Raw genomic sequence first — 27,170 nt, 5'->3', positions numbered from 1 at the left:
CTAATTAGTGCCAATTATTACTTGCTAATTGCCAGTTATCAGCACTGAACAGCTTGTTAAACAATTAAGTTGTGCATGCAAATCGGCACTGTGCACTGATTTGTGTGTTTAACTTTGGTTGCACTATAGTATTTTTATATTTTATTTTGGTTGTCATCCAGGTAGTATCTTTATCAGAGGATGTGGCCCGACTGGAAGCTCAACTTGAGAGGATTATGAGAGAGAAAACCTGTATAGCAAACCAGTTAGAAGGAGCACAAAATCAACTCTCCTGTCAACAAACAGAGGTTACAAAGGTAACAAAATTCCCAGAATCTGTCCATGTAAAAAAAACCCCAAATCAAACACATCTCATCTCCAGTTTTTTTTCTATATTCCAATTTGTTTCATAAAGTTCAAAATAAAATATTTAATCATATCTTGAACAAGACAGTGCATATATTGCTGAGAGATTGGCAATTTCTAACTGCTATGGCTCCTTGTGTATAGCTCTAATTATCTTTCATACTGTATTTAAAAAAAACCCAAATAGTATAAAATAGTAATTTCCTTAGGTCACCACAATTGATCACTTCACACACAGGACCTTAAGTATTCCACCTTATAGACCTCAGCAGTGCTGTCGTGTGACAGAACTTAAGCACACAGATCAAATAACACCAAGATTGTCATTAGTCTTTCTTTCTTGATAATTTTTTTAATATATATAATATAGCTTTTAATATTCTCAAATAGTATTTAAATACTCATCTCTTTAGGAGCATAGCATAGGGGGTTATTCGTCCGACATAGGAGCTGTATCAAAGTATTTCCCCTATCAAGAAACAAAGAGATATTAGATATAAATATAAACTATAACAATAACTCTTCTCAAGCTTATAAGCCTGCAAAGCAGACATACATTCCTACTCTATACCACACCGACATTTACTTATAGTATAAAATACTTATAATTACCTAAGTTGTGCCGGTTCCATGAATGCCACCAAGTTATTTACAAAGCAAACATGGCCACTACTTTTTTTTTAGAGAAAAACATATGTCATGAGCTCATCACTACGTATCCAATCAGACAGGCAGAACAGAGAAGTGACATGGAGCAGTATTAAACCAATGTCATCCACTCAACTTGAGCGTTCAGACCCTGTGGTTTTACTGTATTTAATGAAAAAATCAATTTCTGCTCTTTAAAATTCAATCGTTCTACATAATTACCTCCCACCCAACTGTAATGTAATCAATAATTCTCCATTTTAGATCAGATATTTTAAGTTTAGCTTCCCGCCAGTGCTGAACCAGCAGAGCATCCAGGTTAGCTGTATTAATCTTAGGGCCTGTTTTACAAAGCCGCGCGGTAATGGCCCCAAAGCCCATAGAGATTTAAAGGGCTTTGGGGCTGTTGCTGCGCGGCAGCTGCTAGCGTGGCTTTGTAAAACAGGCTGTTAGATTTGTGTTCTGTTAATCTAACATTAATTTTCCTACTTGTTTTACCCTGATTCAGCACTGGCGGGAAGCTAAACATAAAATATCTGATCTAAAATGGAGAATTATTGATTACATTACAGTTGGGAGGGAGGTAATTATGTAGAACGATTGAATTTTAAAGAGCAGAAATTGATTTTTTCATTAAATACAGTAAAACCACAGGGTCTGAACGCTCAAGTTGAGTGGATGAAATTAGTTTAATACTGCTCCATGTCACTTCTCTGTTCTGCCTGTCTGATTGGATACGTAGTGATGAGCTCATGACGTACGTTTTTCTCTGTAAAAAAGCCGCGGCCATGTTTGCCTTATAAATAACTTGGTGGAATTCACGGAACTGGCACAACGTAGGTAATTATAAGTATTTTATACTATAAGTAAATGTCGGTATGGTATAGAGTAGGAATGTATGTCTACTTTGCAGGCTTATAAGCTTGAGAAGAGTTATTGTTGTACTTTATATTTATATCTAATATCTCTTTGTTTCTTGATAGGGGAAATACCTTGATACAGCCCCTATGGGCAAAACATAGGGCTCCTTTTACTAAGCTGCGATAGCGTTTTTAGTGCATGCAGCATTTTAGTGTGCGCTAAACCCACGCTACACGGCTAGAACTAACGCCAGCTCAATGCTGGCTTTAGCGTGTAGTGTGCGCGGCAATTCAGCACGTGCTTAAACCGCTATCGCTACTTTGTAAAAGGAGCCCATAGTCTTATGTCGGACAAATAACCACTATGCTATGCTCCTAAAGAGATGAGTATTTAAATACTATTAAGAATATTAAAAGCTATATTATATATATAAAAAATTATCTAGAAAATAAAAGACTAATGACGATCTTGGTGCTATTTGATCTATGTGCTTAAGTTTTGTCACACGGCAGCACCGCTGAGGTCTATAAGGTGGAATACTTAAGGTCCTGTGTGTAAAGTGATCAATTGTGGTGACCTTAAGGAAATTGCTATTAAGACTGCCTATATTATTTGAGGGTTTTTTTTTATACAGACCAGGTAGCAGGCTGTAGGCAGCAAATGTGCAATGCTGCAGCTACCATGGAGCAACAGAAGACCATCTTTAAGGTAGACCTGCACAGTTGTCTGGTGATGTTGAATTACAGATGGAGGAGGGAAAATATTCTGGATCACACCAAGAACAAGGGTTGGGAGTGGAGGACAGCAGAAGAGATGTTTTTGCAACATGATTAATTTTTTAAGTTCTGATTAATTTTCTTAATTGTGACTAATAATGCATTAATCTCAGAGTTAGGTGTGATTAACTTGCAGTCCTACTCAAGAGGCATTGCTCATCAGAAGAGCACAGTGATATTTGGTTACAAACTGAAAGCAGCAAATGCCATTAAAGTTATATAGTTAATGAGATATGATGGTATTCCCTTGCAAATGACCAACATCATACTGCTCATTGTTATGCATCACACTTAATACAATACAATGTCTTATATACCACAGATTTCTCCAAGAAATCTGTGCGGTTTACAATAAGATCTAGATCAAGTTCTTAAGTTACATTGGGGTCCTTTTACTAAGGCGCGCTAGCCGTTGTAGCATGCGCTAAATGCTAACGCGTCCATAGGATACAATGGACACATTAGCATTTAGCGTGCGCTAAAATGGCTAGCGCCACCTTAGTAAAAGGACCCCATTGTTAACAATAGTATTGGTTTAGGAAGACAGGTTGAAGGGTAAGATTTATTAACAGCCTTTATATATTTACAGTACTTATAACCCACGATATCCAAAGATCTAGGTGGGTTAAGAGGATATACATACACAAATCAAAATAATAAAATATAAAACCAATGAATCCATAAAGAACAGATCATTAAAAATAAGAAAAAAGTTAAGTAATGAAATATCAATTATAAAATAAATTTGTAGAACATAAAAATCATAATCAAAGTCAAAACTCCTCAGGAAGAAATGCCAAATGCACAAATGACTAGCACAGTTTTGATTATGAAGAGATTCACCCACAGTGGTGAATTAGATATTTGTGCACTCCATTGATGAGGCATAACAATTTATATCCTATTTTGAAATTTAGAGCACCTAGAAATTGAGCTCCTGCTGATTGAACATAAGCACATGCAATTACCACTAATTTACGTGCACCTTATAAAATAGGAATTAGCATGTGTTATCATAGTAAATCGTAAATGACAGCAGATAAAGACCTTTCTCTAATTATGTCATCATGAGAGCTGGGCTTTGTTCTTTTAGGCTTCTGTGGCTGGTGTCATGATTTTTTTTGTCTTTATATAGTGGGCTCTCAAACATGATTGGTTGGGGTTTGAGGTGGGTGGTTTGCTCAGAAAGATGGGAGATTCCAGGGAGAAATTGACTTGGAAAGTTGTTGCTTGCAAATTTATATTTTTGCAAGAAAGTTCTTTGATTATAAATTTAAATTTTGGCAGGAAGATGAGGCAGGAAATTTGTTAGAATACTAATGACTTGACCCGGTGGCTTGGCAGCGTGCTGTGATGGATGTGTGATCATATCGCTCCTCAACCCCAGGTATAATTAGGGGTTTTTTTTCAGTCTATTGGCACTTTTTTCTCCCCTTGAACTATTTTAGTGATTGGGGTAATGGCTTCAATGTGTCAAACAAAATTAGAGATGGCGTTTGCTGTGGGCAGTACAGCAAAAAGAGTGAAACACGATCCACTGACCCCATCAAAGTTCCATTTCCCAAGGATGCTGCAGACAGTGCTGACATGATGGGGGAACTAAGTAGTATAAAGCTGTTACTTCAAGACACTGTGGAAAAGTTGGTGGAAGTAAAAGAAGAGGTAGCTAATATGGCAAGGCAAATGGAACTGGCAAATGTGAGAGTGACACAGCTGGAAAGTCATGTGGAGCAGACGGAGAATAGCATACTGCAGTGTTAAAAGGATAAAAAAATTATACATGAGATGGCAGAACAAATGGAAGATTATGAAAACAGAGCATGTCAGAACAATGTAAGAATTTTGGGGCTGGCGGAAGGTTTGGAGGGAAATAATACTGTAGCTTTTTTAGAAGGGCTCTTACCAAAACTTTTTCTGTTAAGCTCAAAATACCCGTTAGAAATTGAACGGGCTCATAGAGTACATCGAGGAGATCAGCTGGCCAAGTACCCCGAGGCCGTTAATAATTTGATTGTTACGTTTCCAGCAGGCCCTTGAAATTTTAAAGCTGGCAAAAGCTTACAGGAATCTAAATTATAAAGAATCTATGCTAATATTTGTCACAGACTTCACTAGAGTGACTGCTAATACCCGTAAACAGTTTCTCCTTCTAAGGCCAAAAATGAGAGAGCTTGGTGTTTCTTATGGCCTTTTTTATCCAGCAGTAATGAGGATCACGAGTGGAAATAAAACTATGCAATTTGAAGATCCCGAAAAGCTGAGAGAGTACTTAACACAGACGGAGCCGATATCTTCATAAAACCTGTAGGAGGAAGGTTTATAGGGGATTTTGTGACAATTTGATATATAGTACTGAATATATATTTACAACGTACTGGTTTACATTTGGAATACAGTTTGAAAGGAGAGAAGTTTACATTTAAAAGCTGAAAATGGAGATTATACTACAGAGGAGAGGAGAAATGGTCCCTATTTGCCTGTGTTCTTCTTATGCCATGACAACATTGATGTGGATACCAGGAATATATTATAAAACTGGAGTAAGGCTTTTTGTGGAGCAATAATAATGTTGAGCGGTCAAAATGTCACTAATTGATATATAATTTTATAACAGCTGCCAGAGGAGCTAAAACTTAAAGAGGAACAGAGGAAATGTATTAATCTAATATCCTGGGGTATTTAATATAATAGCATTGTTGATGGATATTATTGTCACATTTCTTTCTGCTGATGTTCTGCTAATTATTTAATCGGAGAACCATCAATATTTAGCAGTGGGGATGGCGTTTGCAACGGTAGGCGGTGATGCCTTACTACTTGAGCTGGGAAGAGTTCACGCAGGCAACTGAGACATTGTGCTCTGTGCTGATTGGCTGGGGACCTCAGAGAGAGGAGTGATGTAGTTGAATAATGTCAGCCGTTTGCCCTCCTCTTGTGGAGATGAGAGATTCGGTTCGCTTGCAGGGGGAAACGTTGGATATAAACCTTTGTGGACGGTACTGTGGTGACTTTCAAGCAGTGTGTCAAGAAGAGCACAGTTGTACATCATTGGGGCACCGCCCAACATGGCGTCCCCATGTTGATGGTGATCCAACTGCGGTGTGCTGTGGCCAGCATCTCAAGCTTGATGGCAGCGGCTGTTGAGATGCCAGTGATCTCATCCCAAGAACTGCCTTGAACAGGGTCTTTATATTTCATAGCAGAGGCTTTGTGCATCTGAGTCTTGCGAAGCTGGAAATGGAGAGCAGCACCGACAGGGGAGTGAGAGGATAGAACCTTCAATTAGAGAATGACACGGGGAGCGATCCCCGCAGGCAGCTGCGGCGTGGCTGCGGGTTATGGAGACTCCAAAGCCAAATCACCGCAGACACGGGGACAAAAGTTTTCACCGCCCGCAAAAACGGTGAAAAGATTTGTCCCCGCAGGCCAATGTTCCCCCTTCTAGGAACCGCTATTTACCTGTGTTTCACCGTGTTCGTGACCGGGTGTTCGATGTCTCCGCCATGTTGTCTGTCTCCTCCAACTCTCGATCCAACTTGCACGTTGCCGCATTGACTCCGCCCCCCAATATACTGGCTCCTCGTTTGTCAGATAAACCCTTCCTGCCAATAGAACCCGCCCCCCCCCCCCGACGATCGCCGGCAGGAAGGTGCTCAGCCCTTCATGCCGACAGAACCAGCCCTCACCAACGATCACGGCAGGAGGGTACCCATCCCCTCCTGCCTACCCCAACAGCCCCCCCCCGACGATCGCAGCAGGAGGATATCCAACCCCTCCTGCCAGCTCCCCAACAGCCCCCCTATGATCACTGGTAGGAGGGTGCCCAACCCCTCCTGCCGGCCCCCCCAACGGCCCCCTATATCGCCAATAGGAGGGTGCCCAACCCCTCCTGCTGGACCCCCCCCAACGAACCCTCCCACCCCGGAACCCCCTTAGTCTTACTTTCCAAGTTGGACCGGACAGCTCCTCGCTCGTCTGGCCAGCAGGCCTGCCTCCGTCCAAATGAGGCGGGCCCGCCCCTCCCCTCCCCTGCCTAACCCACAGGATCCTAGGGCCTGATTGGCCCAAGCACCTAAGGCCCCTCCTATAGCGGGAGTGGCTTTAGGTGCCTAGACCTATCAGGCCCTAGGATCCTGTGGGTTGGGCAGGGTAGGGGCGGGCCCGCCTCATTTGGACAGAGGCAAGCCTGCTGGCCATACGTGTGAGGAGCCGTCCGGTCCAACTTGGAAAGTAAGACTAAGGGGGTTCCGGGGTGGGAGGGTTCGTTGGGGGGGGGTCCAGCAGGAGGGGTTGGGTACCCTCCTGCCGGCGATCTTAGGGGAGGCCATTGGGAGGACCGGCAGGAGGGGTTGGGGAGTGTCACATGGGAGAGGGAAAAGATAAAAGCTATTTAGAGAGAGAAAATCTTCCTGCGGCCTCCATTTTTTTTTTTTTAACTTCAGCAAGGCCTACAGATCATAAGCATTACAAACAGGGCCTAATCATCCATAACAATCAATAACACAAGATTAACAGCAAACCTGCTGCGCTGTTACTGCCCTGAGGGTTATATACACTGTCCAGTGACTACCCTTCCCCAGAGCTAAGAGCACCACCACAGGGGTTATTTCAAAGGTCTACCCATCTGCTCACTCACTTTCCACTGCCCCTCCCACCCCTACTCTGTACCCAGACACTTTACAGTACAGCAATCCTAGCATTAATTGCCTTTTACAAAGGAGCAGAAGGGGTGGAGAGGCTTGCAAGTAAATCAGTCATTTGCCATTGCCCAATCCCATCGTGGCTACCTATATATCACTAAATCTACATTTATACTCTAGGGATTATGGTTATACTGGTAAGTCCGGCTCTCGCTGTGTGCTGCTAGCCGTACGATCCAATGCAGCCGTATCTGGTGATGAGGGGCTTCTTGAGATGATGATGGGGAATTTGGAAAAGGCAGAATAAAGTTTTGAAGGCAGCTAACAAGTTTATTCTTAATGCTTTATTGTTAAGTCCCAAAAATTGGGGGGGGGGGGGACTACTTTTCCCCATAGCAACCCGATGCACTCCTGTTTTTCCTACTTAATGCACATGTGGACAAGCAGTTCTGATTTCCCCCAAGAATACCTACAAGAATTACTCATCTACTTACCGCGTCTACTTACCATGTAGGCTAACATTGTAAGCATTAAAAGTACATGTCGTGTTTGTTTTTGTATAGTTATTAACTAATATTTAACTAAGTTTTAAAGTTTTAAAGAATGTTTCCTTTATACGTAAATAAAGAAAAGTATTTAAAATCGTACCCGTTTGAGGCTTTTATATATGCAGCGGTGACGGTGACGGGGCGGTGAATGGGGTTGCAGTGGCGGTGACGGGGCGGTGAATGGGGTGGCAGTGGCGGTGACGGGGCGGTGAAGGGAATGGCGGTGACGGGGCGGTGCAGAGGATGGTGAGACGGGGACGGGGCGGTGACGGGGACCAATTTTTTCACCGTGTCATTCTCTACCTTCAATGTCCCACTGACAAGGTGTTTCTGTGATGCTGTGAATGATCCTGCATCTACTGTCCTCCAGAGCAGATCCATCTTCTGCTGCTGAGACTCTTCCTCACAGTCAACTACATGAATCACTCTGCAGCTCTCTGACACTTGTGCATTCCGCCTCTGTAAATTTATATTTTGGCAAGAAAGTTCTTTGATTATAAATTTAAATTTTGGCGGGAAGATGAAGCAAGAAATTTGTTAGAATACTTCTGACTCTGAGATATGGGGAGAGGGGGGAATTTCTGCAGGTCATATTTTGAAACTGTGGGAGGGGAAAAAGATGTTTGTCCTTTTTGCACTAACTTCTTTGAATTAGTGGTTGCCATGCTTTGTTTAGGATTAACCCTTTGTCTCCATATAAAGTTACTTTAGTATCTTGCTATCTCCAATGTTTCTTTGATTCTTCTCTTCTACCAATTATCATCTTTCTCCCAAATTTTCTGTTCTTAAATATGATCATATGACTAGTTTTAGCATAATTACAGCTGATTTTTCTGTATTACTAAGGGCTCCTTTTACTAAGCTGCGCTAGCGGTTTTAGCGCACACTTAAGCGTGCGCTAAATTGCCGTGCGCGCTAGACGCTAATTCCAGCATTGAGCTGGCATTAGTTTTTGGCACGTATCATGGGGTTAGCTTGCGTGGCAATGCAGCGTGCGCTAAAAACGCTAGCGCACCTTAGTAAAAGGAGCCCTAAGTTTGTGATGTCTCTTATATTCTTGTAACCTTTCCTCTATAGTGTGACCAGTTTCACTAATGTATGATTGGCCGTAACTACATAGGATTTTGTAAACTTAAGGAATTTGGAGCAGAGGTCCTTTACATGTGTGAGTGTGGATGCGAGCGTCTGTGGTGCACTGTATGCCTTTCTGTTGTTCTTCGTTAGCAATTTATTTATGTGATCTGTCACTCCTTAGACATAGGGAAGCACTACTAGTTGTTGATGTGTCATGGGGTCTTCCTCTAGTGGTTGTTATTGGGGTTTTTTTTCTCAATTCTTTATTCATTTTAAAATCAAACAACAAGTGTTCATAAATATATCATAAATTAATTCCAATATAGCACTTTAAAATCTAACACATAAAATCTAATAGATCATTAATGAAAAAACCCTACCCACCCACCCTTCATCAGTTATTCTATATAAAATATATTATACTATTATTATAAACATAATTATAAAAATTCCTCCCTAAATCCAACTCTTCCCCCTGAGTGTGCATATAATAAATCTAAAAAAGGAAGAAAAAATGATGCCTATTCATTACAATACTTTTCCAATGGCCCCCAAATCTTTATGAAGTTATTATAATTCCCTTTTTGCAACACTATTACTCTTTCCATCTTAAAAATATGACATAACGAATTCCACCAGAATGTGTAATTAAGATTATTGTAATTTTTCCAGTTATTGGTAATATGTTGAATGGCAACCCCTGTCATAATTAATAAAAGTTTATTGTTGTGTGATGATATTTGACTCTTTTTCCTCATAATCATTCCAAATAAAACAGTATCATATGAAAGCGCAACATGGTTTTCCAATAGAGAATTTAATCTAATCCATCCTTTTCCCTCTCTACTCAGAAGAATATAAGTCTTTATAAAAATTTAGAAATTGCTTTAATATTTGTCCAATTTGATTATTTATAATTCCTTTATCCCAGGACAAGCAGGCATGATATTCTCACATGTGGGTGACGTCATCTATGGAGCCCCAGCGCGGACAGCTTTTCAAGCAAACTTGATTGAAGTTTCAAGTTTGCACACTGCACCACGCATGTGCATGCCTTCTCGCCCACTAGAGGGCGCATCCCACCTCGTGGTCCTCAGTTCAATTTTTTCCGCGGAGCCAGAAAGCCCTGTGGATTTTGAGCTCCCTTTGCCTGCCTTTCTGTCACCGCATCTGGATTCTTTTCGGTCGCTGTGCTTTGTATTTTTGTTTTCGTATCGTTCTCGATCCGTTTTTGTAAAAAAAAAAAAAAAAAAACATATTTTACTTTTCGTTGGGCTCCGGGGGCTCCCGGCAGCCGTGGCCGCGGGACGTCGGTCGTTCCCGGCATGTTTCGTTGTACATGTCCCGTCCTGTGACGGGTTTTAAGAAATGCAGCCGGTGTGAGCGGTTGCTGTCTATTACTGACCCCCACCGGTGGTGCATAATTTGCCTGGGCCCCGATCATCCTACGGCCTCCTGTGACCGCTGTTCTACGTTCCAGCCCAGAGCTCTCCGCCGCCGACGGGCGAGAATGGCGGAGTTGTTTGCTGTTGACCCCGCGCCTGTGAAGGCCTCGACGTCGGCCTCGGCTTTGGCCCCGGCCTTGACCTCGGCCTCGGCGACCTCGGGGGCCTCGGCTTCGCCTCGTCCCTCGACCTCGAAGTCGACGTCCGGGACAAAACCTGCCTCGGGTAAGTCCTCCTTTCCATCCCCTTCAGGGCCTGCTAAGAAGCCATCCTCGGCTCCGGCCGCGGCGGGTGGGTCGTCCTCGGCCCCGCCTAAAACTCTGGCCACGCACACCCCGAGGGAATACTCGAGACCGAGGTCGCCCTCCAGGGAGCGTGCCCCGACCTCGGACCTCCCGACTTTCGTCGGGATTCCGGCCTTTCAGGACCTCCTTCGAGCCCTGATTTCGTCGGGGGCCCTGGAACAGCTACAGCGGGCTTCGGCCCCGACTGCTTCGACCTCGGAGGCCCCGACCTCGGCGACCTCGGCCTCGGGTATTGGGGCTCCACTGACCTCGGCCTCGGTCTTACCCTCAACCTCGACCTCGAGGGCACCGCCTGAGCGCAGCGTGCGGCCCCGGGACAAGATGCGGCGGGTGCGACGCATTTCCTCCTCCTCCTCCTCGAGGTCCTCCCGGGGCTCCTCGCCCTCGACTCGGCCTCGATCGAGGCGCCGGCCGAGGAAGCCGAAGCGTTCGCGGGGCTCTCCTCGGCGGCGTGATCGTTCCTCGCCGCTCGGGGGCGAGGCGTTGCAGGTGTCGGAGTTGCGCCTCGATAACCCGAGGCTTCTCCGGTCCCCTGCTAGAAGGGTTTCCCGTGACTCCTCGCCGAGGAAAAGGGAGAGTGCCCCCGTTCCCCGGACTCCGGGTACCTCGCCTAGAGGCTCTTCGGGGTGGAGACGTTCTCCTACCCCCTCGAGGCCTTTGGAGCTGACTTCGTGGGGCTCGGGGTCTGGCAGAGAACCCCATTATTCTCACGAGGCTTCTCCCCTTTCTTCGGCGGTGAGGTCGAGAACCCCTTCACCGCCCGCCAGGCCGTCCTCTTTTTCCACCTTTGTGCAGGACATGGCCCGAGCCCTGGGGTTGGACCTCATGGCGGGTTCCCAGTATACGAAGGAATTCCTGGAGGAGCAGGACCTCCCCACTCCACCTAGGGAGGCCCCTCGGCTCCCCTTAAATAAGGTCCTCCTCCAGACCTGGCTAAAAAATCTGGCTAACCCTCTTACAGTCACGTCTGTCCCGTCCAAGATGGAGTCGAAATACAGGACGGTTCCTACCAAGGGGTTTGAGAAGGCGCAACTCTCCCACCAGTCCTTACTGGTAGAGATTGCCCTAAAGAAAACGCAACCCTCCCGGGTTTCTGCGGCGGTTCCACCCGGCAGGGAGGGTCGGACCCTGGACAAGTTTGGCCGTCGCCTCTACTCTAATTCCCTGATGGCCACCAGGGTGCTAAATTATGCCTTCACCTTCTCCTCATATCTGCGTGGCATGGTGAAGGACCTCCCTCAATATCGTGACTCCTTACCGGACTCCCAAAGGGCGGGATTTGACAAATTTATGTCCAACCTGTCTCAATTGCGTTTGTACCTTTTCCATTCTGTGTACGATGCATTTGAGCTGGTTTCGAGGGTGTCGGCCTTCGCAGTGGCCATGCGCCGTCTGGCCTGGCTTCGCACCCTCGATATGGACCCAAACCTGCAGGAACGTCTTGCAGACTTACCTTGTGTGGGGTCCGAATTGTTTGATGAGTCTTTAGAGGCGGCGACCAAACGGTTGTCGGAACAGGAGCGCTCGTTGGCCTCCTTGGTCCGTCCCAAACCTAGGCCCCCGCCGCAGAAACCCTTCCGTCCCCCTCCGAGGCGGTATCCCCAAAAGTCAACCCCGGCTTTCTCTAGGCCGCCGCCTAGACGCCCATCTCAGCGAGGCAGAGGGGGACAGACGCAAGCCCCGGCGCAGGGTCCTTCCAAACCCGCGCCCTCCTTTTGACGGGCTGAGCGGATGGGGCAGGTTCCCCTCCGCGATCTCACAGGATCCCCTTCCCATAGGGGGGCGTCTCCGGTCATTCTATGCGGCTTGGACCGAGATAACATCCGACGCCTGGGTGCTCCGGATCGTCTCCGAGGGCTACTCTCTAAATTTTTTGTCGGCGCCGCCGGATCAACCTCCGGGGGCTTCACCTTACAATCGGGCCCAACTTCCCATCCTGCTGGCCGAAGCCAAGGCCCTGTTGAAGCTTCGGGCGGTGGAACCGGTACCCCACGACCAGCGGGGGACGGGCTTTTACTCCCGTTACTTTTTGGTCCCAAAAAAGACCGGGGACTTACGCCCCATACTGGACCTCAGGAAGCTCAACAAGTTCCTGGTCCGGGAGAAGTTCCGGATGCTGTCTCTCCCGGTTTTATATCCTCTCTTGGAGGAAGGGGACTGGATGTGCTCCCTCGACCTGAAGGAAGCATACACCCATGTTCCGGTGCATCCCGCCTCCCGAAGATTTTTACGGTTCCAGGTGGGAGACTTGCACCTTCAGTACAGGGTCCTTCCCTTCGGCCTGGCCTCGTCCCCTCGAGTCTTCATGAAGTGTATGGTAGTGGTCGCGGCAGCCCTGAGATCTCGTGGGCTTCATGTTTTCCCATACCTGGATGATTGGCTGATCAAAGCCCCGACCAGGGAGGGGGTTATCTCAGCGACCCGACAGTCTATCACCTTCCTTCAACGACTGGGGTTCGAAGTAAATTTTCCCAAGTCGCAGTTATCCCCGGCCCAGTCTCTTCAGATTATAGGCGCTGTGCTGGACACAGTGCGCCTGCGTTCGTTCCTCCCGCCTCCTCGGTTGGAAGCCTTGGTTCGGCTGGGCCATCTGGTCTCTCAAATGCCTGTGGTGTCGGCCCAGCGCATGATGATGCTACTGGGCCACATGGCATCGACGGTCCACGTCACTCCGTTTGCCAGGCTCCACCTGAGAATTCCTCAGTGGACCCTGGCCTCCCAGTGGCGCCAGGATTGCGATCCGGTGTCTCGTCTCATTACGGTGACTCCTTCTTTCAGACGATCGCTCCGTTGGTGGACCGACTATTCCAATCTTTCCGGGGGTTTGCTATTTCTCGTCCCTCCTTATCGCAAGGTTCTGACCACGGACTCCTCGGAGTACGCATGGGGGGCCCAATTCGATGGTCTACGGACCCAGGGTCTGTGGTCGACGGAAGACCGTCGTTGTCACATCAACGTGCTGGAACTTCGTGCCATCTTTCTGGCGGTTCGAGCGTTCGCCCACCCACAAACATGATCAAAAAACTTCAAACCGTTCAGAACACAGCCCTTAGACTAATTTACTCACTCGGAAAATTTGACCACATCACCAATGCCTACCTAGACTCACACTGGCTACCGATTCGAGCCAGAATTCAATTCAAACTATACTGTCTACTCTTCAAAGTAATTAACGGTACTGCACCCACCTACCTAAATGACCGCCTAAACCGTAACCTTCCAACCAGAACAAGAAGAACACTGACATCATTCACATACCCACCACTCAAGGGTACTCACCGCAAAAAGCTTTATGATAGCCTCCTGGCAACACATGCTGCAAAACTCGAACCTTCCATCACCAAATTGTTAACCACAACATCAGACCTCAAGACATTCCGTAAAGAAATCAAAACACTGCTGTTCAAAAAATATATACAATCTACCTAACCTCCCTCACCCCTTCCCTCAAGAAACCAAAACACTGCCGTCCAAAACATCTTCCGATGTTATTAAGTCTTTACTATCATTCTGACATTAAGTCTCAATCCTCAAACTGTATTCTCTATTGTCATGTACCATCCTGGAAATGTCCAGTTCTCTTCTTATGTAATCCGCTTTGAACCGCAAGGTACAAGCGGAATAAAAATCACTAATGTAATGTAATGTAATGTAATGTACTCCACGATCAGGTAGTCCTTGTTCGCACGGACAACCAGGTAGCGATGTACTATGTGAACAAGCAAGGTGGGACGGGCTCTTGGCCCCTCTGCAGGGAGGCCCTTCGCCTTTGGGAGTGGGCGATCTCCCAGAACATCTTCCTACAGGCGGTCTATATCCAGGGAGACCAAAACTGCTTGGCAGACAAGCTCAGTCGGCTTCTTCAGCCGCACGAGTGGTCTCTCAACTCCAGAGTCCTGCGCGAGGTCTTCGACCGCTGGGGGACTCCGCAAGTGGACCTGTTTGCCTCCCCGGAGACTCGCAAACTACCCCTGTATTCTCGGATGTACTCCCCGAACCGTCTGGAAGCGGACGCCTTCCTTCTAGACTGGGGGGGGAGGTTCCTGTATGCGTTTCCTCCCTTTCCTCTGATCATGAGAACGTTGGTGCGTCTCAATTCATCCACGGCCACTATGATTCTCATTGCGCCTCGGTGGCCTCGTCAACACTGGTTCTCCCTGCTTCTTCAACTCAGTGTCAGGGAACCTCTGCTTCTACCTGTGTTTCCCTCTCTGCTATCTCAGAGTCGGGGTTCACTGTTGCATCCCAATCTTCAGTCCTTGCACCTGACCGCTTGGTTCCTTTCCCCTTAACTTCGGTCCAGGTTTCTCAGTCGGTGAGGGAAGTTTTGGAAGCCTCGCGCAAGGTCTCGACCAGGCTTTGTTATTCCCAGAAGTGGACCAGATTTTCATCTTGGTGTTCCTCGCGTCATCTGGATCCTGATTCGGTCCCGGTGTCTTCGGTATTAGACTATTTGTTACATTTGTCTAATTCCGGCCTGAAGACGACATCTGTCCGGGTACATCTCAGTGCCATTTCAGCTTTCCATCGGCACTTGGAGGGACGTTCTCTTTCGCTTCATCCTCTGGTGACGCGGTTCATGAAGGGGCTAATCAATGTTTGTCCCCCTCTGAAGCCTCCTCCTGTTGTTTGGGATTTGAATGTTGTCTTAGCTCAACTGATGAAACCTCCTTTTGAGCCTATTGACAAGTCTCTCCTGAAATTCCTTACTTGGAAGGTGGTATTTCTGATTGCTCTCACATCTGCTCGAAGGATTAGTGAGTTGCAAGCTTTGGTTGCGGATCCGCCTTTCACTGTGTTCCATCATGACAAGGTAGTTCTCCGCACCCATCCCAAATTTTTACCTAAGGTTGTGTCTGATTTCCACCTCAATCAATCCATTGTCCTTCCTGTGTTCTTTCCTAAGCCCCACTCCCATCCTGGCGAGACGGCGCTCCACACGCTTGACTGTAAGAGGGCGTTGGCATTTTATCTCCAACGTACCAGGTCTTATCGGAAGGTCCCTCAAATGTTTTTGTCCTTTGATCCTAATCGTCTAGGACACCCTGTTTCCAAGCGCACCTTGTCCAACTGGTTGGCTGCTTGTATTTCTTTTTGCTACGCTCAGGCTGATCTCCCGCTCTCGGGTCGAGTCACGGGACATAAGGTCCGGGCGATGGCAGCTTCGGTTGCTTTCCTCCGATCCACTCCTATGGAGGACATTTGTAAAGCTGCCACTTGGTCTTCGGTTCATACGTTCACCTCCCACTACTGTCTGGACACTTTGTCCAGAAGCGACGGCCGGTTTGGCCAGTCGGTGTTACGTAACCTGTTTTCCTAAATTGCCATCCTCCCACCTGCCCTTTTTTGGTTGGCTTGGAGGTCACCCACATGTGAGAATATCATGCCTGCTTGTCCTGGGATAAAGCACAGTTACTTACCGTAACAGGTGTTATCCAGGGACAGCAGGCATATATTCTCACAACCCGCCCACCTCCCCGGGGATGGCTTCTTTGCTAGTTATGGAACTGAGGACCACGAGGTGGGATGCGCCCTCTAGTGGGCGAGAAGGCATGCACATGCGTGGTGCAGTGTGCAAACTTGAAACTTCAATCAAGTTTGCTTGAAAAGCTGTCCGCGCTGGGGCTCCGTAGATGACGTCACCCACATGTGAGAATATATGCCTGCTGTCCCTGGATAACACCTGTTACGGTAAGTAACTGTGCTTTATCATCCTCTATTGCATTAATATTATTTCTTCTTTTCTTTGCTTTAAGGTAATATGCCACTAATCTCCCCGCCTTATTAGAATTTCCATAATACATTGTTTGTTTGGAAAACAAATCTTTCCTTATCATTTTTGAAGCTAATTCATTATATTTACCTTTCGCTTTTAAAAGAGCTTGCAATGTATCTTGTTCCCATTTATTTATCAATTTAGATTATAACAATTTAATTTCTTTTTCCAAATCCAAAAATTGAGTTTTAAGATGTTTACTAATATAAGCAGAATATGAGATAATAAAACCTATCATAGTAGCCTTAAAGGCATCCCATAAATTTTCCATGGATATCCGCTGTTGAATTGAATTGAAAAAATTCACTAATTTGTATTCTAAAATCCCCCAGGAATTTGTCATCCATAAGCAATGCATTATCAAATCTCCATTAAGGTCTATTATACTCTGGTTGATCTAATTGTAGTTCAATCCAAATTCCTGCATGATCAGAAATAATAATTGGATCAATGGAAGCTTTAATCACATGTTGAACTTTGTGAGTTGGAACAAAAATATAATCAATTCTTGAAAAAGGCTTATGAACCTGTGAACAAAATTAAAATTCCTGATCATTAAAATGAAGAATATGCCAGATATCTTTTAAATCACATGACTGAACCAAATTATCTAACCCTAATGATTTTATATTTTTACTTGGTTTTTTATCAATGAAAGGATCCATCACAGCATTGAAATCTCTAGCCACTACTAGATTAGAAGCAGCCAGTGGGAGTAACAACCTCTAAAGTTTTAAAGAAATCCTGCTGATTCGAATTAGGGGCATAAACATTAAACAACATCAGGGTATTATTTCCCATGCTCATATCTACATGTAACCATCTACCCTGTGGATCTGAGTTTACTAAAGTAAAATTGGCATTACATTTCTTATTAATAAGAATTGCTACCCCTGCCTTTTTGCCAATAGTAGGAGCAAAAAAACATTTCTTCTTCCACCCTCCTTCCAATTTTTGTGATTTAATCAAATTTAAATGAGTCTCCTGTATATAATAAACATCCGCATTCTGTTTTTTAAAAAGGACAATACCTTTTTCCTTTTGATTTGATGATTAAGGCCATTAACATTAATAGAAAAAACCTTAAAAGACATCATGATGAATAAAGATATAATGAGTAATCAAAATCAAACAAATAAAATAAATTTTGAATCATGGACATAGACATCATCATTCTTCCTTCTGATTCTAAAACTTGAAAAACTTCCCTTTTTAGCACACTCAAATAATCCCTTTCCCCCTCCCCCTCTTTAAAGCAGAAAATAAAATAATCCTTTTCACAGTCACCCCCATTTGAAACAACAATTCCACCCATCTCCCTCCCCAACCCCCCATATATAACGACTGCCTAAGAACACACATTGGAATAGTAATCTCAAATCCCCCCCACCTCAGGCAAACAATATTCTTCCTTACATCTAACTGTTCATTAAACAAGAGATCAAAATTACTCTTCTTAAACAATAAAATAAATAATTAAACATAAATAAATTTTCATTTTATTAACTCTAATTAAATACTTAATAAAGTTCACAATTAACTGATATGTTGATAAGACTATAACATTAAGAATTCAATAAGATGTAAAGGACCAGAAATTAATACCATAACTATAAAATAGTAATACCATTTCAAAATAATTCTATCTATTCCCAAAATTTATCCATTCTTATATATATTGTGGCCGGACCAGTCCCCGAGTAGGTGGAAAACCGGGCTCGGACCACAGGTAGATTTATTAATGCGCCTTTTATATGGCTGGATGAACGAAAACCCGAAAGACGGATTTCTTAGGAACTGGAACCAGGTTTATTAAAGTTAAACCCCCTCCCCCCCAAAAAAAAAACATGTTGGAAAGTGTGTTCCCTCTAAGCTGAGCAGGTGTCCTCCAGCTGCATTGCTACCACTAGGGGGTGGAATATTTTCAGTCGCTAAGGACAGGTATGTTCCCTGGAGTCCTGCAGAACTTGCCTGTCCCTCACAATTGAAAAATGTGACAGTAAAACAGCACCCTCTATTGGTGAGACTGTGGGTGGAGGACTCCTGCTCAGCTTAGAGGGAACAGTGGAACTTGGAACATATAGTATGTTCTTCACACTTTCCTCAACCAAGCATATCAGGGGCTTCAGTCCTTGTGCCTTGCCTGGAGCTTCCAGGTCCATAAAATAAAGCACGTTAACATCCCAAACCTCCCAACAGAAACAAAGCCAAGGTTTGGCTTCCAAATTCTCCCACACAGAATGTGTCCAAGGTTACTGAACTTAGCCCAGCCCAACCTGGGCTAACTTTCAGGAGCTTCTTACCCCTCCAAGTCTTCTAGAGGTAAGGTAACTAAACAGTTCTGATAATTACTTCTCAATTGGGCCAGGATTGCCCTGACCCTATTTCAAACACTGCTAGTGTCCAGGGCTTCAATTAGACAGGGCTTCCTAGACTGGATTATTGAGGAAAGGGGCAAGACCTCTCATATCTCACACTCCCCTAAGTCCATGTCTTCCCGGGCTCACTCTCCCCAGGAATGCTGTTCATCTCCCAGTCCATAGACCCATAACCCTGGCTGTTTCTCCACCCTGTGTCCTCGGGCTGCTTCTCCCAACCCCCGTCTTGCCTGGGTGTTAGCTCCTTGCCAACCGGTCCTTTCCACCGCTAATCTCTTGGTGCGCCCTCCCAGGGTTTGTACGGCCAGGCAAGGTCGCATCCAGGGCCTTCACTTTCCCTCCTGATGGGCTGACTCCTGGATAGCGTACGGGGCTGGGGCACAGGAGCTCTGTGGTAGCTGCAATCCTTCCTGGTTGCTGGCTGATTGGGATTAGTCCCACCTGAGCTCCCCAACTGACTTCTCCTTGTTTGTATTTGAGGCCTTCTGACCTGCACACCTCGAGTGTTAACCCCACCCCCTCCTGAGTTGGGTTTAGGTTTCAGAGAAGGAGGAAAGGAGTAATAGGGGGAAGAATTAGGTTCAGGTGCCCTCCCCCTCTGACTCTTAGGCTGGGTTATGACCGGGTTTTTCTCTTCCCTTCCTGGCTGTGCCGGCTGTCCCGGCTCCCTGCCAGGTTTTCCCGGGCCCAGGGCAGGGTGCATGCTGGGTTTTGTAGTTCTTTTGGCTGAGACAGGGGCTTCCCTGTCACAATATATATACCGTATTTGCCGGCGTATAAGACGACTTTTCAGTACCTTAAAATCCTCCCCAAAGTCGGGGGTCGTCTTATACGCCGGGTACTGTTTACATGCAGTGGCGTACCAAGGGGGGGGCGGAGGGGGCGGTGCGCCCCGGGTGCCAGCCCTAAGGGGGTGCTCCCGGCCTTGCCGTTCAATCCCCCCCACCCCCGAAGGACCGCTCGCCCCACTGACCTTCCTGCACCACCTGTGAAGCAGTCCGCAGCAGGATCGCGAAGTCAGCGTCAGCGATCCCGCCCCTCCTCTGACATCAGAGGAGGGGCGGGACCGTGGCGCAGGAAGCAGCGCAGGGATCGCTGACGCTGACTTCGCGATCCTGCTGCGGCTGCTTCATAGGTGGTGCGGGGAGGCCAGGGGGGCGAGCGGTCCTTCGGGGTGGGTCGGGGCATCAGGCCTTCAGGGTGGGGCGGGCGGGCAGGCAGGCAGGCTTTCAAGGGGGAGGGGGTGACAGGCAGGCAGGCAGGCCTTCAAGGGGGGACAGGCCTTCGGGGGGGGTGCAGACCTTCAAGGGGTGCAGGCCTTCAAGGGGGGGGCAGGCAGGCCTTCGGGGGGGTGCAGGCCTTTGGGGGGGTGCAGACCTTCAAGGGGGTGCAGGCCTTCAAGGGGGAGACAGGCCTTCAAGGGGGGGAAAGGCAGGCAGGCAGGACTTCAAGGGGGGACAGGCCTACAAGGGGGGGGACAGGCCTACAAAGGGGGGGACAGGCCTTCGGGGGGGTGCAGGCCTTCGGGGGGTGCAGACCTTCAAGGGGGGGACAGGCAGGCAGAAGGTTGTGCAGAAGGTGTGCGGAAGAAGGGGTAGTCTTATACGGCGAGTATATAACAAATTATATTTTAACTGTAAAAGTTGGGGGGTCGTCTTATACGCCCAGTCGTCTTATACGCCGGCAAATACGGTATATATATATATATATATTAAACTTCATTCCAATATTCCCAATAAATTAATTATAATCAATTACAATATATTAATTTCCATTCTAAAAAAACTATCCAATTTGATTCTTATAATAGAAATAATATAAATTCATAGATCACTTACATTACTACATGACCTTAAGACAGTATAAGTAAATATTAATATAAATACCACTTTAAATTATTTAACACCTAGATAAGAGTTCATGAGAAACTTAAATAAAATTAAGAATTCAATATGATGTAAAAGATGAGAAATTAATATCATATCTATAAATTAGTTTTACCATTACAAAATAATTCTATCTATACCCCTAATTCCTCCATTGTTATCTATATATATATATTAAGATTCGTTCCAATATTCCCAATAAATTAATCATAACCAATTACAATATTATATTTTGCAATTCTAAAAATTACTATCCATCTTAGTTATTATAATAGAAATAATATAATCCATAAATCAATTACTACAACATGACCTTAAGATAGTATAAGTAAAATATTGATATAAATACAACTGTAAATTACCTAATAACTAGATTAGAATTCATGAGAAACTTCAATAAAACTTCCACCACGAAATAAAGCATCCATTCCTGAAATTTAGTATAACCAACATCCATACACCAGACATTCCATCTGATTATTTAACTAATTATAAATACTTTCAAAATCTATCTATCAGAAATATTAATTTTGTACAATCAGATATAATAGATACTCATTAAAAATAAACAAATAATTCATGACATTAGTGAATAAGCTATATATTAATGTAAACATAAATAAATAATTAAATATTGAAATATTTAATAATTAAAGGTATTATAACTTTTACTCTTCAATTATATAACATTTTATCATATATCAATCACAACAAATCTATGCCAACATTGTTTCTGGCCAACCAAAACAAAGAAAGAATTCAAAGTCAATCTTGAAGAACCGATCCTCCATCCAACCAATCCATCTTTCAATTGTGTAACCCCATTAAAATCTTCTTATTTGTTTTGAGTTCAAGTTCAACGTTAGTATACACCAATTTCCAACTAAGAGAATTCTGGTATCTGTCAAAACATATATAAATGTCAAACCAAAAAAACAGATGATGTCATTTTTCTTTTTATTTTACAATCCTTCTTTCAAGTATTTTACTGTCATAAGATAAGCTTTAAGAGTCATAAATATTTCTTCACTGACAATTATCCAAAACATTAAAAGACCATAAGATGAACTTGAGATTCCTCAATAGTTTGATTCTGGAAAGCTCAGAAATTAAAATCAGTTGTAATCTATATCAAATCAGTCATGTCACATATTCATATCCACTCTCTCAGACGATAAAATCCTTTTTCTTTTAAAGATCCAAGACAAATAAGGATCAAAACTGTAGACAAATAAAAATTCATTTGTTCCTTCATGTCTATTTCCTTTCTTTTCTTTCTTTTCCATTTCTTATCTGTTTAGTTGTTAACAATTTCTTCCCACAAACAAATTCATTGAGAAGCCTTCCAGGAATTTATTTACATCCATGCCTTATTTATTGTATTGTAACATATCCCGATCTTAAAGTTAATTCATCAATTAGTTCTTTAAAAAGACATGGGCTCCGATTTTGAAAGAAAATCTTTTAATTTCTCAGGGTCATCAAAAAATAAAGACTTGTCTCCGCTAGAGACTCTCATTTTAGCAGGATAATATAATCCAAATTTATATCCTTTTTCTTTTAGTTGAGGTCTCATTGCAAGGAATTGTTTCCTTATATTTGCTGTATTCTTAGCAAAATCTAGCAGAAACCATATTTTGGACCCTTTATAATTTAAATTCTTGTCACTTTTCGCTGCATTTAAAATATCTATTGCACGACTTCCGGCGGAAACATGGAGCTGTAGACAGCTTGCTGCTACAGCTCCGTAACGTCCGATCACGGCTCGGCATTTTCGCCGCATCATAAACCCCGGGTTCGGTCCTCCCACGGCTGCGGAGTGCTTCCTGGTGGTGTGCGGGCTTTTTGCACTGCAAAGCACGCCGCGATGGCCACGAAGACGGTCCGCAAGGAACGGGAGAGGAGCAAGCTGCCAGAGCCTAAGATGGCGGACCACGTGGCTCCCCCGTCGCCGGAGGCTCCTCACTCCTCATGGGTGTCGGCAGTTACATCGGAGGTTCAGCGCATCCTGGACAAACTGGACACCTTGGACCAGCGTTTTGCCTCCCTTACATCAGAGGTTAAGGAGACACAGCAGAGAGTGAGTGCTACTGAGGATACTGTCCAGAGGCTTACCCAGGAGCAGTCCGCCCACACTACCGCTTTGGCTGCATTGCGAGCCAAGGTGGATGACCTGGAGAACCTGTCCCGCCATAATAACCTCCGCTTTGTGGGTCTGCCAGAGTCGGTGTGGGATGTGGAGCTGGGGGCGATGTTGGAATGCTGGCTGCCTGAGTCCTTATCCTTACCTTCCTCCTCGGGCCCCTTGCGGGTGGAGCGGGCGCATCGCTTGGAGCAACGGAGAGAGAATGCTGACCGGCCCAGAGTGGTCATATGCCGTATTTTGAATTATCACCATAAGCTGGAGGTCCTGTGTGCGTTGCGGCAAGGCAAGAAACTCTTGTATGACAACCGGCCCATTCTTTGCTTTCAGGACTACTCTGCGGAGGTCTCTCAGGCACGGCGCCGGTTTTCACCTTTGTGCACCCGTCTCATCCAGCACCACATTGCCTTTTCTTTGCAATATCCGGCTCACTTGCGGTTGACCCATCTGGGAAGAGCTCATCACTTTGACACCTTGGAGGCAGCGCAACGGTTCGTGACGGAGATGATGCCTGAAGATCCGGCGCAGGGAGCTGTCGGGGACTGAGGCGACCCAATTTCTGAGGACTGAACTGTAGTTCGTTTTTATACTGGTGTTTTTTTTTTTTTCCACTCCATCTGATTTGGGACTCTGGGTCCCCCTGAGAGTGGGCATGGCTGGTGTGTGTGTGGCTGGGGTGGGGATTGGCATGCTTGTCCTGCAGGTGTATGGTATAGGGGTCTCTTGGTTTGTGTTTTTCTTGGTTCTTTTCTTTCTCTTTTCCATGGGGTCTCCCTGTGGTGTTTGGCCTGTTCCTGGCCCATCCTGTTCTGTATTCTTTGGGAACTTAGCTGGGTGCGTGTGGTAGAGTGTAGGTGATGTGGCTGTGGGGATCGGGGAGGGGATGGGTGGTTTGAGTGCTCTGGGGGGCTTTGGATGCTGGGTTTGTTCTTTGGTATTTTCTGCGTTTGGGGACTGAGGCCCAGGGGTTATTGGTCTGTGATCCCGTGGGAGGGTGTTCATGGTTTCCTGGAAGTGATGCCCTTTTTGGTGTGTCTTGGGTGTAGGTTGGGTGAGGGTTGGTTGTGGAGGGGGGATAGAGGGGAGGGGAGGGGAGTGGTTGGGGGAGGGGGAGGTCGAGCAGGGTCTCAGGGATTCTGCGGTTGGGTTACTTGTGGAATCTTGTGGGGGTGGGGTGGGGGGGTTGTGTGGTCTGGGATTGGATTGGTGGCAGGGGTATGGCTCGCTTCTTGGGGCAGGAGGATGCTTGATACTGGAGGAGTGGTGGCTGGGACGCTTCTCTGGTACTTTACTGGTTTCTTCTCTTTGTTCTATTTTTCTACTATGTGGACTACTCTGGAATACACTTTAACTTCTTGGAATATTGGGGGGATCCACTCCCCTATTAAGCGCTCAAAAATTTTGCAGCATTTGAATCGTTCTAAAACCTCCATTGCCTTTTTACAGGAGACCCATTTATCCTCAGCGGAACATGCTAAGCTCTGTACCTGGTGGGTGGGTTCCCATTTGGAGGCGCCCGCAGTTGGGGGAAAGGGAGGTGTTATTATTTTGATCCGTAAGGGTCTTCGCCTCCAAACCCAGAGAGTGCTCCGCGACCCTAGTGGGGGAATAAACAACCAGATGGATAAGGGGGAATCCATAGACATCATTTACCTTGACTTCCAAAAAGCCTTCGACAAGGTACCTCACGAGCGGCTACTTAAAAAGCTGTGGAACCATGGGGTGCAAGGGGATATCTACCGATGGATCAAACACTGGTTGGCAGGCAGGAAACAGAGGGTTGGAGTGAAAGGCCAATACTCAGACTGGCAATGGGTCACGAGCGGAGTTCCACAGGGGTCGGTGCTGGGACCTCTACTATTCAATATATTTATTAATGATCTGGAGACTGGGACAAAATGTGAGGTTATCAAATTTGCCGATGACACCAAACTCTGCAGCAGGGTTAGAAACACGGAAGACTGTGAAGACCTGCAAAGAGACCTAACGAGACTGGAAGACTGGGCAAAAAAGTGGCAAATGAGTTTTAACGTAGAGAAATGCAAGGTCATGCATGTAGGGAAAAAGAACCCGATGTTCAGCTACAAAATGGGGGGAACACTGCTAGGGGTGAGTACCCTTGAAAGGGACCTGGGGGTGATGGTCGACACATCACTGAAACCATCGGCGCAATGTGCGACAGCCTCAAAGAAAGCAAACAGAATGCTGGGCATCATCAAAAAGGGTATCACAACCAGGACGAAGGAAGTCATCATGCCGCTGTATCGCGCAATGGTGCGCCCGCACCTGGAGTACTGTGTTCAATACTGGTCGCCGTACCTCAAGAAGGACATGGCGATACTCGAGGGAGTACAGAGGAGGGCGACTAAACTGATAAAAGGTATGGAAAATTTTGCATACGCCGACAGGTTAAAAATGCTGGGGCTGTTCTCCCTGGAGAAGAGGAGACTTAGAGGGGACATGATAGAAACCTTCAAAATCCTTAAGGGCATAGAGAAAGTGAATAAGGATAGATTCTTCAAACTGCGGGGAGCCACAAGAACTAGGGGTCACTCGGAGAAATTGAAAGGGGACAGGTTTAGAACAAATGCTAGGAAGTTCTTTTTTACTCAGAGGGTGGTGGACACATGGAATGCGCTTCCGGAGGATGTGATAGGCCAGAACTCTGTACAGGGGTTCAAGGAGGGTTTAGATAGGTTCCTGGAGGATAGGGGGATTGAAGGGTACAGATATAACTTGAGGTAGGTTATAGAAGTGGACAGAAACCACTTCACAGGTCGCAGACCTGATGGGCCGCCGCGGGAGCGGACCGCTGGGCGAGATGGACCTCGGTCTGACCCAGTGGAGGCAACTTCTTATGTTATGTTCTTATGTTCTTATGTTACATCGTTGCCTTAGTGTTGCTCGATAATCGGCCCCTTTTGCTCTGCAATGTCTATGCTCCTAACAATCCTTTGGCCAGGTTTTTTCGGGGGCTTTGCAATCAACTCTTGCAGTTTGGTGACGTTCCGATGCTGGTGGGCGGGGACTTCAATGAGGTACCGGATCCTAAGTTGGATCGCTCTGCTTCTTCGGGCAGAGAGACCTCCAAACTTTATACGGGTGCCCAGCTCCTGGAATCTACCCTGGGGTTGCTTGATGTGTGGTGGGTGCTACACTCTTTGGAGAGGGATTACTCCCACTTATCCAGGGCGCACGGGATGCTTTCACGAATTGATTTTATTCTCATTTCCCGCGAACTGCTTCCCCGGGTATTGGGGGTTGATATGGGCCCCTTTGAAATATCTGACCACGCTTGGGTGGGATTTCGGTGGACCTGGGGCGATTCTCCGCTCCCTAGAGGGCCCTGGCGGTTTCCGTGTTATCTGTATAGGGATACTCGTTTTCAAGACTTTTTGGTACAGCACTGGCATGATTTTCAACACAGTAATCAGCAGCATCGCGATGATCCCATTCTCTATTGGGAGACGGCTAAGGCTATTTTACGGGGGGATGTCATTGCTTACGTGGCCCGGGAGTCGAAGCTTAAGTATAGGACGGTTCTGGCTTTGAAGCGGAAGGCGACTGTGTTGCGACGTCAATATAGCAGGGCACCCTCCTTCCTGCTTCGCACGCAGCTTTTGGAGGTCCAGCAGGAACTGAATGAATTATTGCATCTCCGGGCTATGCGGACGCGGGCGTACTTTAAGTTTCATTTATTTCGGTTTGCGAATAAGAGCAGCAGATTGTTGGCCCGCATGGCGCATCCGCGGGGCAGACCTGAGAGCGTCTCTGCTCTTCGGGACTCTTCTAGGGTGCTGCATCATCGGCCGGAGGAGATCTGTGAGTTGTTGCGGGCGTTTTTTGCTGAGGTGTATACAGATTCCGGTTCTGAGATTTTGGATGGGCAACTCTATCTTGACAGCCTCGATTTGCCCTGTTTATCTCAGCGGGATGCTGCCGCTTTGGATCTTCCCTTTACCTCAGAGGAGGTAGAGTGGGTGATAGGGGTCAGTCCGTTAGGAAAGGCGCCGGGCCCGGATGGGTATCGGAGTGAGTTCTATAAATTGTTGGTGACGGAGATAGCGCCGGTGCTGGCTGAAGTTTATAATCTGAGTGTTGCTAAGGGCTTTCTTCCTCGTTACGTGAATTTAGCGTCTATTATAGTTCTCCTGAAGCCCGGTAAGGACCCTCTTTTACCTGAATCGTACTGTCCTATTTCTTTGTTGAATTATGAGGCGAAGCTTTTGGCAAAAATTCTGGCTACCCGCCTGGCGCGCGTCTTGCCCTCGGTGATCTCAGACTCTCAGGTGGGGTTTGTGTGGGATCGCCCTGTAGCTAAGAATATCCGGCGTATTTTGTTGGC

The 27,170-nt window shown here is 46.1% G+C and overlaps 1 protein-coding gene across 1 annotated transcript in view; it reads left to right on the top strand.

Annotated features, from left to right (window-relative positions):
* SDCCAG8 (SHH signaling and ciliogenesis regulator SDCCAG8) overlaps positions 1–27,170 on the top strand; it is a 462,443-nt gene that overhangs the window by 138,808 nt on the left and 296,465 nt on the right. The window contains exon 11 of the mRNA XM_033937699.1: positions 162–296. Coding sequence (XP_033793590.1) covers positions 162–296 — 135 coding nt within the window. The remainder of the gene's footprint in view (positions 1–161; positions 297–27,170) is intronic.

This window comes from Geotrypetes seraphini, chromosome 3, assembly GCF_902459505.1.
Source record: "Geotrypetes seraphini chromosome 3, aGeoSer1.1, whole genome shotgun sequence".
Lineage (NCBI taxonomy): Eukaryota > Metazoa > Chordata > Amphibia > Gymnophiona > Dermophiidae > Geotrypetes > Geotrypetes seraphini.
This window is presented reverse-complemented; position numbering and strand designations above follow the sequence as displayed.